The 16565-nt window shown below is 35.0% G+C and overlaps 1 protein-coding gene across 9 annotated transcripts; it reads right to left on the reverse strand.

The window, feature by feature from the left end:
* Positions 1 to 8404: 8404 nt before the first annotated feature.
* LOC107793488 (uncharacterized) lies at positions 8405 to 15526 on the reverse strand. 9 transcript variants are annotated; one of them, XR_012705067.1, is made up of 8 exons: positions 15326 to 15519; positions 14758 to 14860; positions 13127 to 13219; positions 12911 to 13027; positions 12726 to 12813; positions 12395 to 12654; positions 10586 to 10752; positions 8405 to 8841 (listed from the first exon to the last, which is right to left on the reverse strand). XR_012705067.1 is itself a non-coding variant. In XM_075244218.1 (8 exons), the coding sequence occupies exons 5-7, from the start codon at positions 12757 to 12759 to the stop codon at positions 10735 to 10737; spliced, it is 312 nt and encodes a 103-aa protein (XP_075100319.1). In that variant the 5' UTR covers positions 12760 to 12813; positions 12911 to 13027; positions 13127 to 13219; positions 14758 to 14860; positions 15326 to 15521; the 3' UTR covers positions 8405 to 8841; positions 10688 to 10734. The 9 variants fall into 9 exon arrangements, 6 of the variants coding, with proteins under 6 accessions (XP_075100319.1, XP_075100323.1, XP_075100320.1 ...); XM_075244218.1 differs by having other exon boundaries at positions 10688 to 10752; positions 15326 to 15521; XM_075244222.1 differs by having other exon boundaries at positions 10688 to 10749; positions 15326 to 15513.
* Positions 15527 to 16565: the final 1039 nt, after the last annotated feature.

A 16565-nucleotide genomic window follows, 5' to 3' on the forward strand; every position in this document is an offset into this window, starting at 1 on the left:
GAATATAATGACATAATGAAATAACAGGGTAGTGAAACAGTAAAGAATTTACGAAAAGTAACAACACGGAATCAAGAAAAACTAATTCGACACGAAAGGAAAACAAGAATTTTATATGCTAAGGAAACAACAACCAACAATACAGCAAATAAGGAAGATCAACAAGGGCACCCTCGAGGTACCGCCTCGTAGTCCCAAATCATAAAATAACTCACTTTCCTTATATCACTACGTGGGACTTTACATTTAGTTTTAAAAATTATTTTCCCAAACTAGCACCCCACGTTTTAGCCCACCTTATCACACCGCATGGCTTCTAATAGTTTCCCTACTAGCCACGCATATCAAGCCCACCTTATCTCACCGCATGCGTTTTAACACCCAAACCTTATACCACCGCATGTGTATCAATAATCACAATGGCACGACAGAAATATCGTGCAACAATAACAACCGCACGGTAGAAATCTCGTGCAACAATAACAACAGCATGACAGAAACCTCGTGCAAATAATTTTCGACCGACTTCCGACCAATTTCGACCGACTTCCGACCAATTTCGTTCGGAATTCTCATATTAAAACCTAAAAATTCATAATTTTCGACCGACTTCGGTCGGTAATTTCAATGTGCAATCTGCAGAATTTTGAAATTATCGACCGAAATTGGTCGGAAATAACTTTTTTATTTTTTTTATTTTTTAATGATTCCGAACAATTTCAAAAGAAAAAAAAATTATCAAATAATTATATTTCCAACCGAAATCGATCGCTATTTTAAAAAATAAATAAATAACAATTTACAAATTACCGACCGATTTCGGTCGGTATATTTATTTTTCCAACAAAAAATGTCAAATAAAGTGATCAAACTTTGGTTGAATTAACCGACCGACTTCGATCGAAAATTGCGACCGTTTTCGGTCACCACACGTTAGCGACCACTATTTTTTCGACAAATTAAAATCGGTCGAAAATCGATCGATTTTCCTTTATTTCCGACCGATTTCGGTCGGTTTTCTTGGACGATTTTTGGCACTTTTCTAGTAATGAGAGAAATTTTTGGTAGAGAGTATTTTTTTTTTTCTAAATGGACCTTATTCGATATAGTTCTAAATTAGTCAGACTAATGAATTTCGAATATAAGATCAATAAACAATTAAACCAATCACACTGTATCTAGATCTCTGATATGCAAAAGGTTCAAAAAAAATCAGAGGCCCTTCTTCTATATTCTCCTCTCCAACTTAAAATTTTAGTTTTTAGTAAATTAAAAGAGATTAAGGCATAAAATACTTTGTTTTTTAAGACAAGTCAAAATGATAAAAACGGACCAATTAAGCAAAAACCTAAATAAGGTATTTGGAACAAATGAGCAATTTATAATTATGTAGAAAACAAATCAAAATCACAGAATCATGAAATATCATAACCTTGATCCAATTGCCTGATATACGAGATATTCAATTTCAGCAATAATCTCACCTAATTAAGAACAATATCATCCTTTCCAAATAGAGAATATTTGATATTGCCTATAGAAATTCAATTCACCCTATCAAACTCTATCTCTTATCTAACTCTCTAATCTTCCTCATAACACTTTGCAAAATCCCTATATACAATTATAGGATTTTAGATCACTTACCTAATATAATTAACTCATCTCCCAAACTATAAATTCCACTTTTTACTATCATAATTTATTTCATCAAATTCCCTAGTCACCAATACCAATACACCATGACTAAGAAAACTTTGTTTTCGACTCTTATTTCCTTCTTCTTTTGCTTTTTTTTTATTGTTCAACTGTTCTTTCGCAGAAACTGAAAGCAGAGGTACTGAGAAACACCATGTGACAAAAAGCGAAACTGTTCATTGGTCGCGGCGGGCTTTTCCATTTGTGCCACCACCACCAAAACCTAATAGTGTTGGCAGTATTTTTCTTCCAATTCCTGGTGGTGATGTGCCAAAATTTCCCCTTGCACCATTGCCTGGTTTTAAATTTCCACCAATTCCTCCATTTGCTTTTTCACCATTGCCTGGTTTTAAATTTCCTCCCATATTTCCTCCATTCCCTGGAACTCCTCCTAATGGTGGTGCCAAAGGAGATGATAATAAGAAGAAGAATTGATATATTTGAGTGGTATTAGAATTGGATGTAATTATTGAGATTAATAAAAAGGAAGCTTAATGTTTAGTTTAATCTTTTTTGGTGCAATTAGAACTTCAGATTAAGACTTTGAACTATATATGTTTCTATTGGGGGTTCTTTATTGCATTTTCATAATGTACGTACCTTATGTATTTCATTTCGATTATTTGCAAAATTTCTCATTTTTAGTTTCTTTTGGGATGCCAAAATCATGTCCCCCTTAAGTAACATTCTTCATGCATACTAAAACTTCCATTAAGGTGGATGTTTAAAAAGTAAACTTTAAGAATATCGACAAAAATTTGTAAATTGAGACAAAAACTTCTTGTTTATGTTTATATTAGGACGAATATAATATGATGGTTGAGATTAGAAGTCTTAAATTTGGGCCCTGAGAATGAAAATTTCATCTTGGTAAGGAATGCGACATAATTTAAAATTGATTGAATTGGTGAAACAACTTATCCAACATGAACTTGCATTAACTAAATTAGGGAGTTTCTTACTTGATATGGGCATCCCGGAGTACTAAGCTCCCGATATGCGCGAGGTTCGGGAAAGTGCCGGACCATAAGGATATATTGTACGTAATTTTACTCTGCATTTCTACAAGAGTTGTTTCTATGCCTCGAATTCATGACCTCCTGGTCACATGACAACAACTTTATCAGTTACGCGAAGACTTTCCTTCAATTTCTTACTTGACATGACTCTGAAGTAATTGAATTAGTCAAACAACTTACCCGATCTGAATCTGAATTAACTCAACTAGTGAAATGATTTAGCGGACATGAATTTGAATTAATTGAATTGGTGGGTTTCAAAATTGAATGCCTTAAAAACGCAAAGGACTAGGACACAGGGTATAGCCTTATGAGGTTAATTTAAATAGTAGACCTTTAGAATAAGTAGGTGCCTGACCTATATGTCCTGATTTAGTTGCATTTTACATCTTTAGGATGTTTTTCCTTTAGTAAAAGTACGAGGACTTGAGTTATAAGGAACTTTTATCAAATCGAAATCAGAATGGTGTACTACGTACACTACTACCAACTCGCGAAATGTTCAAGGGAAAAAAATGACAAAATTACATAATATTCGATCAGACTCACTGTTTATTTTTTCAGATAATATATATTAAATAATAAAGTATGTACTAAGTATACACAGTTATACAAATATTATACATGAATTTATACATATTTTTTGTTTCACTACCAACTTGCGAAATATTATAAGGAAAAAAATAGGAATTTTTATATAAATAGCTAATCGAATTTACTGTTTATTTTTTTCAGACAACATATATAAATTACACATAAATTATAGACGATTATAGTAATATTATACATAAATTTATACATATATTATTATATTCATCAATAATTTTTACTTTAACCAGTTGGGTGAACGGCTATTTAGGTTAGCCAACAGCTATGATGTGTACGTGGATGAAGATTTGTTACTGTGATGAACGCACGACAGGAGTTCATGAGATATTGTAGTACTAAAGATATTCTGTGCAAACAATACTCTAATGATCCAATCAGTGTTTTCTTCAAAACATCCATTTTAAGAATTAGAATACTATTTGTACAAAAACTTCACTAATGATTGACATAAATAAATAAAGAATTAACTATCTGATAAACTTAATGTCACGATCCGAAAATCCCATCCTCGGGACCGTGATGGTGCCTAACATTTCATTTGTTAGGCAAACCAACGTTAAAATAATTATCCATTTTTAACAGTTCAACTTAAATAATAAATAAGAAACCGAAATAATTGAAATGAATTATGAAGTAAGGAGCGAAAACATAACAACTGAAATCTCTACTACAGCCTGAATCTGGTATCACAAGTGCACGAGCTACTAGAATACCGCAGATAAAGGTCTAAATAAAAGTAAAGTTGTCTGAAAGGAAAATCCACAACTAAGATATAGTGGAAGGGGACTTCAGAGCTGCGAACGTCGAGCAGTTGTACCTCAAGTCTCCCCGATGATAGTCAACCCGAGCACGCTACTGACCGCTACTAGGACCGACTCTGTACAAGAAGTGCATAGTGTAGTATGAGTACAACTGACCCCATGTACTCTGTAAGTGCTGAGTCTAACCTCGACGAAGTAGTGACGAGGCAAAGGCGGGTTACTCACAATATAACATGTACGCAGTATAAAATAATGGCAGAAAAGGAAAATACAGAAACGAAATAAGACAGTTAACTTAAGAAAATAACTCAATCCTCTACGAAATCTAGTGAATGCCAGATATTACTAATCCTTAGAGTCTCATATGAAAGTACCGAAGCCAACACAACACAATAAGAAATGGAACATATAAACTGTTGCGGCGCGCAACCCGATCCCACCGTACAACAAAATTCTTCCTTATTCTACCATATAAATATCAACAGTAATAATAAATAAATATATATTGTGGCGCGCAACCCGATCCCACCATATAATCAGAATCAATATCATAATTCACCCTTATTTCACCATATCAATCCACCCTTATTTCACAAGTTGCGGCGGGCAACATGATCCCACCGTATCAATATAAATTCACCCTTATTTCACCATATCAATCCACCTTTTTTTCACCTGTTACGGCGCGCAACCCGATCCCACCGTACAGTATGAATAAATCATTAAGTGCATCTAATTTAACAATTTAAATCACAAGAGTCCTTTATGATTAATGGATATAAAGCGGAAACAGTAAGGGAATCTCGTCTCAAATTAAAAATCTACCATATTGAATACTAAACAGCAAAACAGTTCAAATAAATGATAACTAAGGGTACAAATAAGTCATTTCAAGTAGTAGCAGTAAATTATGGAAGCACGGAAAAATCTAACATTCTTAACATGAGAATTATAAGTAACAAGTAGCAAATAAGTCATGGGAAGCAATTAAAACATGTAACAGTTAAGGCATGTAATGAAATAATTCATGAAATACTGGACAAACAGGGAAACAAGTATTTTGGCGACGTATATACACTCGTCACCTCGCATATACGCCGCAACACATGAATTTCACATAGCACATAACTCAAGGGTTCCTAATTCCCTCAAATCAAGGTTAAACCCGACACTTACCTCACTCCGCAATCAACTCAAAATTCAATCACGGTCTTGCCTTTCGAACAAGCCTCTGAACCAACCAAATCTAGCAAATTATTAACCAAACAATTCAAATTAAACTTTAGAAACTACTCACGAATGAAAGAGGTTCAATTTAGATCATTATTGAAAAAGTCAACAAAAGTCAATCCCCGGGCCCGCTTGGTCAAAACCCAAGATTCGAACCAAAACCCGATCACTCATTCATCCCCGAGTTCGGTTAGGCAATTTGTTTCAAAATCCGACCTCAATTCGAGATCTAAAATCCAATTTTACAAAAATCATTAATTCTACCTAAATCCCCAATTTCTACCATGGAAGTCCTAAATTTAAGGTTGAAATCTTATGAAATGTAGTGGGTAATTGAAAGAAAGTAGGTTAGAGTCACTTACCAATGAATTGAGGAAGAAATGCTCTTGAGAATTTGAGAGAATGAGCTAAAATCCCGTCTATCTCAGCTTTTGACCAGGTGCAAATGTCGTAATTGCGACCTGGGGTTCGCAATTGTGAACCCCGCAAATGCGAGACATACTTTGTAAATGCGAAGAAGCTCCATCTCTGCTATCATCGCATTTGCGATGACTTGTTCGCAAATGGGAACGATGGTCCTTCGCAAATGCGACCCTTTTGATCGCAAATGCGACCTCAGCTGACCCAACCCCTCTTCGCAAATGCGAAGATTTTTTTCGCAATTGCGAACAGGACAGCAATTTGGTTTTTCGCAAATTCGAACACTGACCTTGCAATTGTGAGGTCAGAGACCTGCACCAGAACAGATTTTTCACCAGCTATTTTAAGTCTAAAATTACTCTGGAGCCTATCTGAAACTCACCCGAGCCCTAGGGGCTCCAAACCAAACATGCACACAAGTCCAAAACCATCATATGAACTCGCTCGCGTGATCAAAACACCAAAATAACACCTAGAACTATGAATCGGACACCAAAACGAATGAAATTCTCAATAAAACTTAAGAACTTTTATTTTAACAACTGGACTTCCGAATCACGTCAAATCAACTCCGTTTTGCACCATAATTACAGTAATGAACCTACACCAAGTTTCGGAATCAAAAGCCAGACCCGGTAGCAATAAAGTCAAATTTCGATCAAATTTATAAATTCTTTAAACCTTTAAACTTCAGATTTTCAACAAATTATGATAACTCAAGTTAGGGACCTCCGAATTCGATTTCGGGCATACGTCCAAGTTTCAAATCATGATACGGACCCATCAGAATCGTCAAAATACGGATCCGGGTCCGTTTGCTCAAAACGTTGATCGACGCCAACTCAAATGAAGTTTTAAAGCACGAATTCACATTTTAATCATGCAAATCGAGGAAGGCTAAATGGAATTATTTGAGGTTTCGAAACACATAATTAAGGGTTAAAACTCTAGATGACCTATCGGGTCATCACACTTAAACACTCTCCTAATCCATATGAACGACTTGCTTGAAAACCCTATAAATTCCCCGCCATGTCTACTCTCATATTTCATCTTAGAGCTAGTGCAAGCCCTAAATTTCTTAGTTATTAAACATTGCTAAGAAAAGTCTCACTTTTCTCATTTGCATTTTCCTAGTTCTCAACCTATGTTTTGCAACTGAGAACGTGGCTACTACGCAAAAGTCTGATATATCCTCACACGATAAAAAATTAGATTGGTTTCATCCATAGTTTCATCCACATCCATAGTTTCATCATCCACATCCATGGCCATTCGTTCATCCTCCGATGCGTGCCGGTGATTTTCATCATGCATGGCCATTCCCTCATCCACCAATGCCTGCTCATGGCCATCCATGGAAGTTTCCATGGCCATTCATGCATCCACCAGTTCCATCTCCACCTGAAGGCACTACAAGAAATAAGGGCTACAATGACATTTAATAAATATCGTATTAAGTGTCATAAATATCGTAAAATTACTTACCGACATTTATTTTACACTTAGGTCAAATGTCGTAAATTTCAATGTCGGGAAATTTCTGACATTTATATTAATGTCAGTAAATAATTTACTAACATTTATTTCACGACTCTTTTTGAAATGTCACATTAAATCTTCTGACATTTAATATACTGTCGGTAAATAAATAGTTTGTAGCTTATTCAGTTTATGCCATTTAGAAGTGTCGGGAAATTTGAGTGACTAGTGATACTTCTGTAGCACATCCATTAATGTCAAAATTAAAATACTCATTGATGCTTATGTAACACATCCTATAATGTAGAAACTAAATTTTATTTTATTAACAGGAAAGTATAACCATCAAAGTTCAAATAGTACCTACAAATGTCATTCACCATAGACAATTTAAACATAAATAAAATATTTGCAAACATAAGATCCCTATACAAAGAATAAAATTGTGAATAGCTATACATCTTTACAATTAAACATTGTTGGATTCAAACTAATATTGGGGCAAGAGATATCTTCATTTCTTCAGCTCTTTTTTCCACTCACTACAAGAAATCAACCTTATTGCAGCGACTAAAATAGCTACAAAATTCCTAATAGTCGCTGCTAAAAGGTATCAGTGGCAACTTTTGTATTTTCACAAGCACAACCGTAACTGAAGGTTATTTGTGGCGACATTTGAAGTCGCCGCTAAAAGAACATATTTTGTGGCGACAGAGTTGCCACAAAAAGTTGGAAAAAACGCTACAAAAAATTGTTCCATAAGAACAAATATTAGATGGGTCGCCACTGTATATTCACCTTTAGTAGCGACTAGCATCGCCACAAAAATATTTATGTTCAGTGGCAAGATTATGTCGCCACTATAAATGTCTTTTAGTAGCGACAGGCGTGGCCATAAAATATTTAACCATGAAAGATACAATATTTTCTGTAGCGACTAAAGTCGCTGCAAAAGAAATAAACTTACAGTGGCAACTTTTATATCGCAACAATTATTAATTTTTTGACAAAACTATGTCACCACTAAAACTTATTTTCTCAGCAATTATAACGACCAAAATTATATACATTTCCATGCCAGTAGGAACCTAATTCTCTAAAATTTCATATAGAAATATTCATATCAATCGACTATCAATATTAAAGCAACCAATAATGTTTGACAAACACCAAAAGAATTTCTCAAGCCGAATATTATAAATACTATCATTACTAAAGAGTCAATTACATATATACTTGTCACGACCCAAACTAACCCTGTCGTGATGGCGCCTATCGTGAAACTAGGCAAGCCGACTCATTTCCAAAACAAACCGATATTTTCATTTAAAAGATAATTTCAAGGCTATTTAACATAAAAACCTTCGTAAAGGAGTTCAAATCAAAATAAAAGTGCGGAAAAGAAAAGCCCGACATCGGGGTGTCACTAGTCATGAGCATCTACTACAATTTATCTGACAGTATCGAAACTAACAAAGTCTAGAAAATAGCTAAATACAACTAAAGGAAGATAAGAGGGAGAAGAGCAGGGTTGCGATCGCCAGGCAGCTACCTTGTTATCCCCGAGAAGATCTGCAACCGGAATAGTCAACAACCGCTACCGTGTCCAGATACGCCTGGATCTGCACACAAGGTGCAGGGAGTAAAGTGAGAACGTAAACTCATAAGTAACAACAGTAAATAAAGACTGAGAAGTAGTGACGAGCAATAATGCAAGTAAAGTTCATATCACAAAAATTCAGTAAAATAAAGCATGTTTTTAAAACCAGAGTTTGAATAAATCAGCTCTTTTAAATCTAGTTCCAGTAAAATCATTTAAAGACATCTTTCAATAGTTTTCAAACAAAGGCTCAATGCAAAGGTGAGCAAAAATAATGAAATCATAATCAGCCCCTCGGGCAACATCACTCATATACAGCCCATTAGGCAAACCTCATAATCACTCGTATACAGCCACTAAAGGAATGAATTCCACAAGAAAAACTACCAATTTAGACCAAAAATCCAAAATTGGCTCAAATTCAGCCCCGGGCCCACGTCTCAAAATCCGACAAAAATTACAAAATTTGAAATTCCATTCACTCACGATTTTAGTCATACCAAATTTACCAAAATCCGACAACAAAATCCCCTTCAAAACCTCAAAATTCCATCTCAAGAACTCTTCCACTTTTTTCCCAAATTTTCACCCCAAATCACAATTTAGATGATAAAAATCAAGATATAATCATGAAATTTAACCAAAACCAAGTGAGGACACTTACCCCAATCAACTCCACGAAAATCCCTTCAAGAATCACCCAAATCCGTGATCTCTAGCTCAAAATATAAAAAATGTGCTCAAACCCTCGATTTGAATTTAACATTGTCTGCCCAGATTTTACCCTTCGCGACCGTCCTCTCACGTTCGCGTAAAACAACTTGACTGCCTCACCATTTTACTCTTCGCGAACGCGACACATGCCTCGTGAACGCGATGCGTTACTAGCTCAGACCTTCTCGAATGCGACCACCACCTCGCGAACGCGTAGAACAAGGACTCGGGGTCCCCAACTGCCTCAATCCGCTTCACGAACGCAGCCTAGCCCACGCGTTCGCGGTGCACTGCCTGATAACCTTATACGATCGCGTCTTCATCTTCGCGAACGCGAAGAGAAATTTTAGCTGACCTCTCATATGACCTACGCGTGAACGCAATGAAGAAAAATGTCTGCAATAACACCAGAAATTCTGCCGACTCCCTAAGTCCAAAAATGACCCGTTGAGCATCTCAAACTCGCTTGAGGCCCTGAGGACCTCAAACAAACATACCAACCAATCCTAAAATACCATACGAACTTAGTCGAGCCTTCAAATCACGTCGAACAACATCAAAACACGGATTATGCACGGATTCAAGCCTAATGAACTTTGAAATTTCTAAATTCTACAAACGACGTCGAAACATATCAATTCATATCCGAATAACCTCAAAGTTTGTACACAAGTCATATTCAACACTATAGACCTACTCCAACTTCGGGAATCGGAATCCGACCCAGATATCAAAATTTTCACTACCAGTCCAAATCTCCAAAAATTCGACTTTCGCCATTTCAAGCCTAAATAAGCTATGGACCTCCAAAACACAATCTGAACATGATCCTGAGTCCAAAATCACCCAACGAAGCTAACGGAACCGATGAAACTCCATTCCGAAGTCGTATTCACACAGTTCCGACTACGGTCCAAATCCTAAGGCTTAAACCTCCATTTAGGGACTAAGTGTCCCAAAACACTCCAAAAACCAAAACGAAATCTCCCGGCAAATCACAATAGCAGAAAAAGATATGGTAGAAGCAGTAAATAGGGGATCGGGGCTATTACTCTCAAAACGACTGGTCGGTCGTTACAATACTACCCGACACTTCATTGTGCATTATAACTGTACGCATATCCATATCCCAAAAAAGATAAAATATTAAGTGCCTTGTAACTGCTCCTTGCTCGACACCATCCTTGAACGATACCACTGTTTAAGTGCCTTGTCCCTGCTAGACAAAAGTATTATATATAAGGAACATAATGAGATTTGTTATATCCAAAAACATGCATGGACGAATAAATTAAAGTACAAGCTAATTATACATTAGTATAACACAAAGTTAATTTGTTTTATGCTATTTCATTTGTGAAATGAAATGGCTTGGTTCAGGTAAGCATGGTTTACAACCTAAATATTACTACTCAAATAGTCATATTATCTTAGACAATGATGTATCATCAGGTTCACAAAGATTTGAACTTCAAACCATCTCAACTACTATAATGCACATATTTGAACTTTTTCACTCAGTATCAGAGTTAGGCAAATAAGGTCATTTACAATGATAGTCTAGTTACAATGATTGTCTATAATAGTCTATTTACTATAGTTCTATATTCACAGTAGACTGTAGCCGTCACCATATCTTTCCTTTCCAAAACGTTTCCTCACAGAAACTTCAGGGCTAGTTAAGTACGACAACAACAGGTAATGGTTTAACGAATATAGTTTGCTTACAAACGTCAAAGATGTGATGAGGCCGCTGAAATTGCAATCTATTAGGGCAGCAAGAGATGTTTTTCATTTGTTGTATCCACATACATAAGTGCCACACTATTTTCAGACAGGTTTGTAGCAGATGGTGCTTCTGTCATTTCTCATCTTTCACATACAAGGTTTCACAATCACATTCAATCTACGATGCAGACTCCACAACAAGCCATAATTTACATGTCAAAAATAACTTTACACAAATGTACACATACACAATTAGAATACATGTAAATATCAAAGCTATGTGGCCAGCTTTTCTGTTGAAATAGAACCAACACATTACTATGAGGCAATCAAAGATAAGAAAGCAGTAAAAGTAAAAAGAGAAGTTAGTTAGCTCCCAAATTTTCCAACAAAGGGGTTTATGTAAAGAGAATGAAAAAATCAACTAACGATTTGGATCTTCCATCAAATTTGAAGTCAACAAAGATCCAGAATCTATAAGTGATGTCAGATGCATGGAACAAAGGATTCAGAGTTTGCTAATCTTCGAATTATAATTTCCCCCCTTTACACATATCAGGTATATGTAATATGTCTCTTAGCATCCATACATCCAGCTTTATATTGCACTCTTTACATTTTGGGACGTCTCAAAATGTTTAACACCATTCCATTTTTATCACTTTCACAACACTGAAGATTCAAATTCATTAAACTATTTGACTTTCATATTTTGGTCTGAGGTTTTGATAATTTTTCTATATATTACTTCAATATTTCTTCCATTATCCTCAGATAATTTATATATAAGTCAAATTAGAATCTAAAAACAAACACTAGTAAGAAGTTGGGAAAATCACTCTTAGATCCTTTAAACCATAGCCTCAACCATTTCTGACCCCTCACACATTAAACGACATGAGATTTCCTGATTGCAGTATAAAAATAGTCCCTCCAACCATGAGCGATAGATGCTACTATCATATTTTAACTATATACATGTGTAAAATAGTAGTATAAGCATACTACTTTATTCAACTAAGTAATCAACAGTAAATGGTTACTAAACCCCTATATATGAAGTCACTACAGAAGGAAGGAAGAAGAAATGCCGAGAAGGAAGAAGAATTGTTAAGAAGGAGCGGAGCAAGTACCTGTTGTTGTTGCATTCTGGTCATGAAACTAGCAAATTGTTCCTGCATCTTCTTGTCCACTTCTAGAGAGATCCTCTTGTCTACTTCTGCATTTGCGTGTTGACGCTCCTCTGCTAACTTCCTTTCCAACTCAATTTCCATATTTCTTCGCAACTCAGCAGCCATTTGTTCACGTTCTTCTTGCAGCTTCCTATCCATCTCGGCTTGCATCTCTTGACGCACAATATCAATAGCAGAAGACCACTGGCCTCTATGTTTGCCTGCTGAATGTTACTCTTTTTAGGAGGCTTCTTTTCGTATCCTTTTCCACGAATATAGCATGTTTTCTCACCAAGAACAGAGGATAAAATCCCATCTCTAGTCATGGGATGCTCGATCTCTTCAGATTGTTGCTGAGCGACAACTTCCTGGAGTTGACCCTGTATTTATGCATAATCATTTAAATCAAAACATAATAAAACATATTAAATGAAACTTACAGAAACAGAAATATAATAAGTCTTTTTAGATAATTACATGAATTTGTTGGGACTGTGAATCCAACCACACCAGTTCGCCTCTATCATTCTTGCGTGTATATTGGATCTCCCAAACTTTATCTGGTGTGTCTAATTCTCCAGTAATAGAATTTCTCTGCAATATAGTTTCGGAGAAAAAATATATAAGCAAATATATAAATATATAAATAACAAAGAAGCATATGTGATAGTAGGGGACTAAATATATTTTTACCGTAAATTCCTCTACTTCTGCAAAAGACTTTGTACCACAAGTATGCTTAGTTATTTGTTTTTCTCTATTTCTTTTGTTCCTCTCACTTACAACCTGTAAGTAAACAGATTAATAAATCACCATTCAAAGAGACAATCTTCAGGTATTAAGTTAATACCTTAAATTCCGAACTTCCAGTTCATCCATCTAATATGGTGGCCAAGATGTTTATTCTCCAAATAGCCAACCTGGTTCCCAGGATTAACAAGGAAAATAAACAGATGCTATTTTCCTAAGGAAAATAAACAGATGCTAAACATCCATCTATTTCAGTTCATCCATGCTATTTTCCTCTTACACACCCTTTGATTAAATGCTTTAAACTCATAGCTGTAGTGGAATTAACATCCGCAGAACCTAAGAGGTGCTTCATTTTTTTTATTTTTTGTTGATTCTACAGATGTTAATTCAGTTGCAGATGTTCATTTTTGTACTTCCAAGTTCTCGCAGATTGTCACACTAGTTTAAAAGGGAAGTAGTTCTAAGTGCGAAAAGAAGTAAAAGTAATTCGTTCTTTCACAAAGAAACTTTCAATCAAGAACTAGTTCTATTAAGAAGATTCGTCTGTAACTATTAAACAAAGATTGAACCATACTCACTTAAATAGAATGTCTCCAACTCACAATAACAATAACAAGAAAGCTGAAATGGACACCTTTACAAAACTAAAAAGGCAAAAGCATGACTAATTAGTTCACAAAATGGCAGTTCTTCTTGATCTCGCCCTTCCACCCTGTAAGGATATCCAAGGTACCCATATGCACCATTGCATTTGCAAATTTCTTACCCCACACCCTTGTAGCGACATAAATGCTTTCGACCAGTTAATGCAAGAACTATAAACAAAAAATCAAGATCTCCTATATTGTAAAAGATCATTCATACATAGCATAGTCCAAAGCTACCTATTTCATATTTGGCCTCCCTCCATCACAAATTAAACTTTTAATAAGAAACAAATAATTAATCCATGTGCTAATAGTTGTGTAAGGGTCACTCCTTGTGCATTAGGTAACTGAAACAACTATTAGTTTAATGAACGGTTATTTTTCATAACAGAAACAAATAATTAATCCAATTACACTTTGAGCTGACACTTTGTACACAGGAAATAATGATGTCCCAAATTCCAAAATCCAGCAGAAAATTCTTGTGCTTCATCCAAGTGAAGAAGAAAAAACTACTGAGCAGAAGAAAATAAAATAGAAATCAAAACTAGTGTATGTATATATTTAAGAAAGAAGCAGAACCAAGAAGCAATAGTTTTGGAATTTGGAGGGGTTCTGATTGTAAACTGAACACCTCTCAATCAAACATCATATTGTCCAGAAATTCTGCTTCTATATTTTTTTTATTCTTCACACTTATTTTAATGAAAAGAAAGGGACCTCTCGAGAACCACAAGAGACCCTAATTTCACCACATCATTCGCAAAGAAGTATTATGTTTTCTAATAACCATACAATAACATGTGTACCTTATAAAATTAAAAATTGCATGTCTACTGATTTAGGCACATAACCATATAAGAACAAAATAAGAATGGAATGCCGACATATAAAAGGTCTCTCAAAAAGAAGATTTTAACTTACACAGGAAAAGATATAGTGGAGATTCTGTCAAGACCGAGAATCGACAATAACAACACCAAATACGCTTCAAATGATTCTTTCTGTGTGATTTTTTCTTGTATTCCTGTAGATTATCAAATGGCTCAGACAAATTCGAGATGAAATCTGAGAATACAAATGTGAAATTGCTGAAAAAATAATTATCCCTAACTGTATTAGGGATTTGAGCATAAACGAAAAGATTAGGAACAGAAATTCAAGATGAAATCTTTTCCAAAAAAAACGAAAAATATTAGGGATTTGAGCATAAACGAAAAGATTAGAGATTTGAACATTATCCCTAACTGCATATTAAAAAAAAATTCTTAGAGAATCATTATAAAAAAAATACCCAATGTAAATATATCTTACATAAATCTTTATGGGATTTTAGTTAGATATGAGATAGTAACAAATAAGAAGGAAAGGATGCACGAAATTGATTAGGAATAGAAATCGTTTCTTTGATTCTTCCTCCATGAAATTATCGATTAAAGAAGAGCAACTTCTTTCCCCAAAAAAATAAAAAAGATTAGGGATTTGAACATACCTGACAAATGAGATTCACATTTTGATTTGAGGGATTTTGATTTGGCTGAAATTTTTGCTGAGGAGAGTAGGCCGATTCTAGAGAGAATTTGGCTGAAATTTTTGCTGAATGTTAGGGCTTATGTTCGTTCATACCAAGAGCAGGCAAGTTTTAATTAATTAGGATAGGTATTTTGCTTTTTTTAATTATTTTAAAAGTAATAGAGATTTACCAGCGACTTTCCAAAAGTCGCCACTAAAAATATGGAGCCAAAATTTTATTTTACACGGGACGGAAAATTCCAGCCACATCAGAGATGACCTAAAAAAAGTCTCTGCTAAACGTTAACCATCCGTAGCGACTTATAAAATCGCTGCTAATAATATAACTTATTGTAGCAACCTATAGGGTCGCTGCTATATATCGTCACTAATAATCCAATTTTTTGTAGTGACTCCTTCTGCTACTTTCTTTTAGGAGCTTCCTCCCCAAGTCGCTTGAGTGCCTACTCATTTGATAATCTCCTGAATTGAGAGAGAAAGATTGTCTGAGGTGATGATCCAATGATGGCTAATACCACTAATTATTGCAGAATTCCAACTTTAAGTAATAAATTCCCTGGAAGAGGACAGAAAGGATATTGGACAACTCTATAAACTATGCAGTAGGATTTAATCAAAGATAACAGCTATTCGCTTAAGTAGTATGTTATTATGGTCCAATACTTATTTTTCTAAGTAAAGTATATATCTCCTAATCTAGAAAATATAACAAATAAAACTAACTTACAAAGACTGCAACAATCAATTACATACTATTTGGCTTAAAAGAAATCAAGGAGAATAACAATATTTTCATGAATTTGACACAAAGATACACAACAAGTCTGAAATGTTAAACAAGTCGGTAAAAGTTTGGTGGAGTATTGAATTTGGTGATATTGGAATTATCAATCCTAACCTTAGCAACCACCGTTAAGGAGCAACACTTTAATCACTCAGCAGAAGTTTATTTTACAAGAAATAAACATGGAGCTCCAAAACTAGCATACATCTAAATTGAGCTCCATAACCAGCACACATCTAAATGGAACCCTACGAGAAACAGAACTCATTTGAGTGAGACGTACTTAATGTATCGTATATAAGTAAACAAAAAATACAAAAGAAAACTTAAAAATATACTGAGCTTTTTTAGAACGAGACTAAATAGAGGCAAAACTAAAGATACATGCATAGCCTGTTTCATCCAAACTCCACTA

This window comes from Nicotiana tabacum, chromosome 22 (genome assembly GCF_000715075.1).
Source record: "Nicotiana tabacum cultivar K326 chromosome 22, ASM71507v2, whole genome shotgun sequence".
In the NCBI taxonomy this organism is placed as follows: domain Eukaryota; kingdom Viridiplantae; phylum Streptophyta; class Magnoliopsida; order Solanales; family Solanaceae; genus Nicotiana; species Nicotiana tabacum.

What these genes read in the sequence shown, in the direction of transcription:
- LOC107793488 (XM_075244218.1), bottom strand. Translation starts at nt 12,759, where the DNA reads ATGACTAGAGATGGGATTTTATCCTCTGTTCTTG. An exon ending in GATTTTATCCTCTGTTCTTG is followed by an intron (nt 12,655 to 12,725) that starts GTGAGAAAACAT and finishes AACATTCAGCAG; the next exon opens with GCAAACATAGAGGCCAGTGG.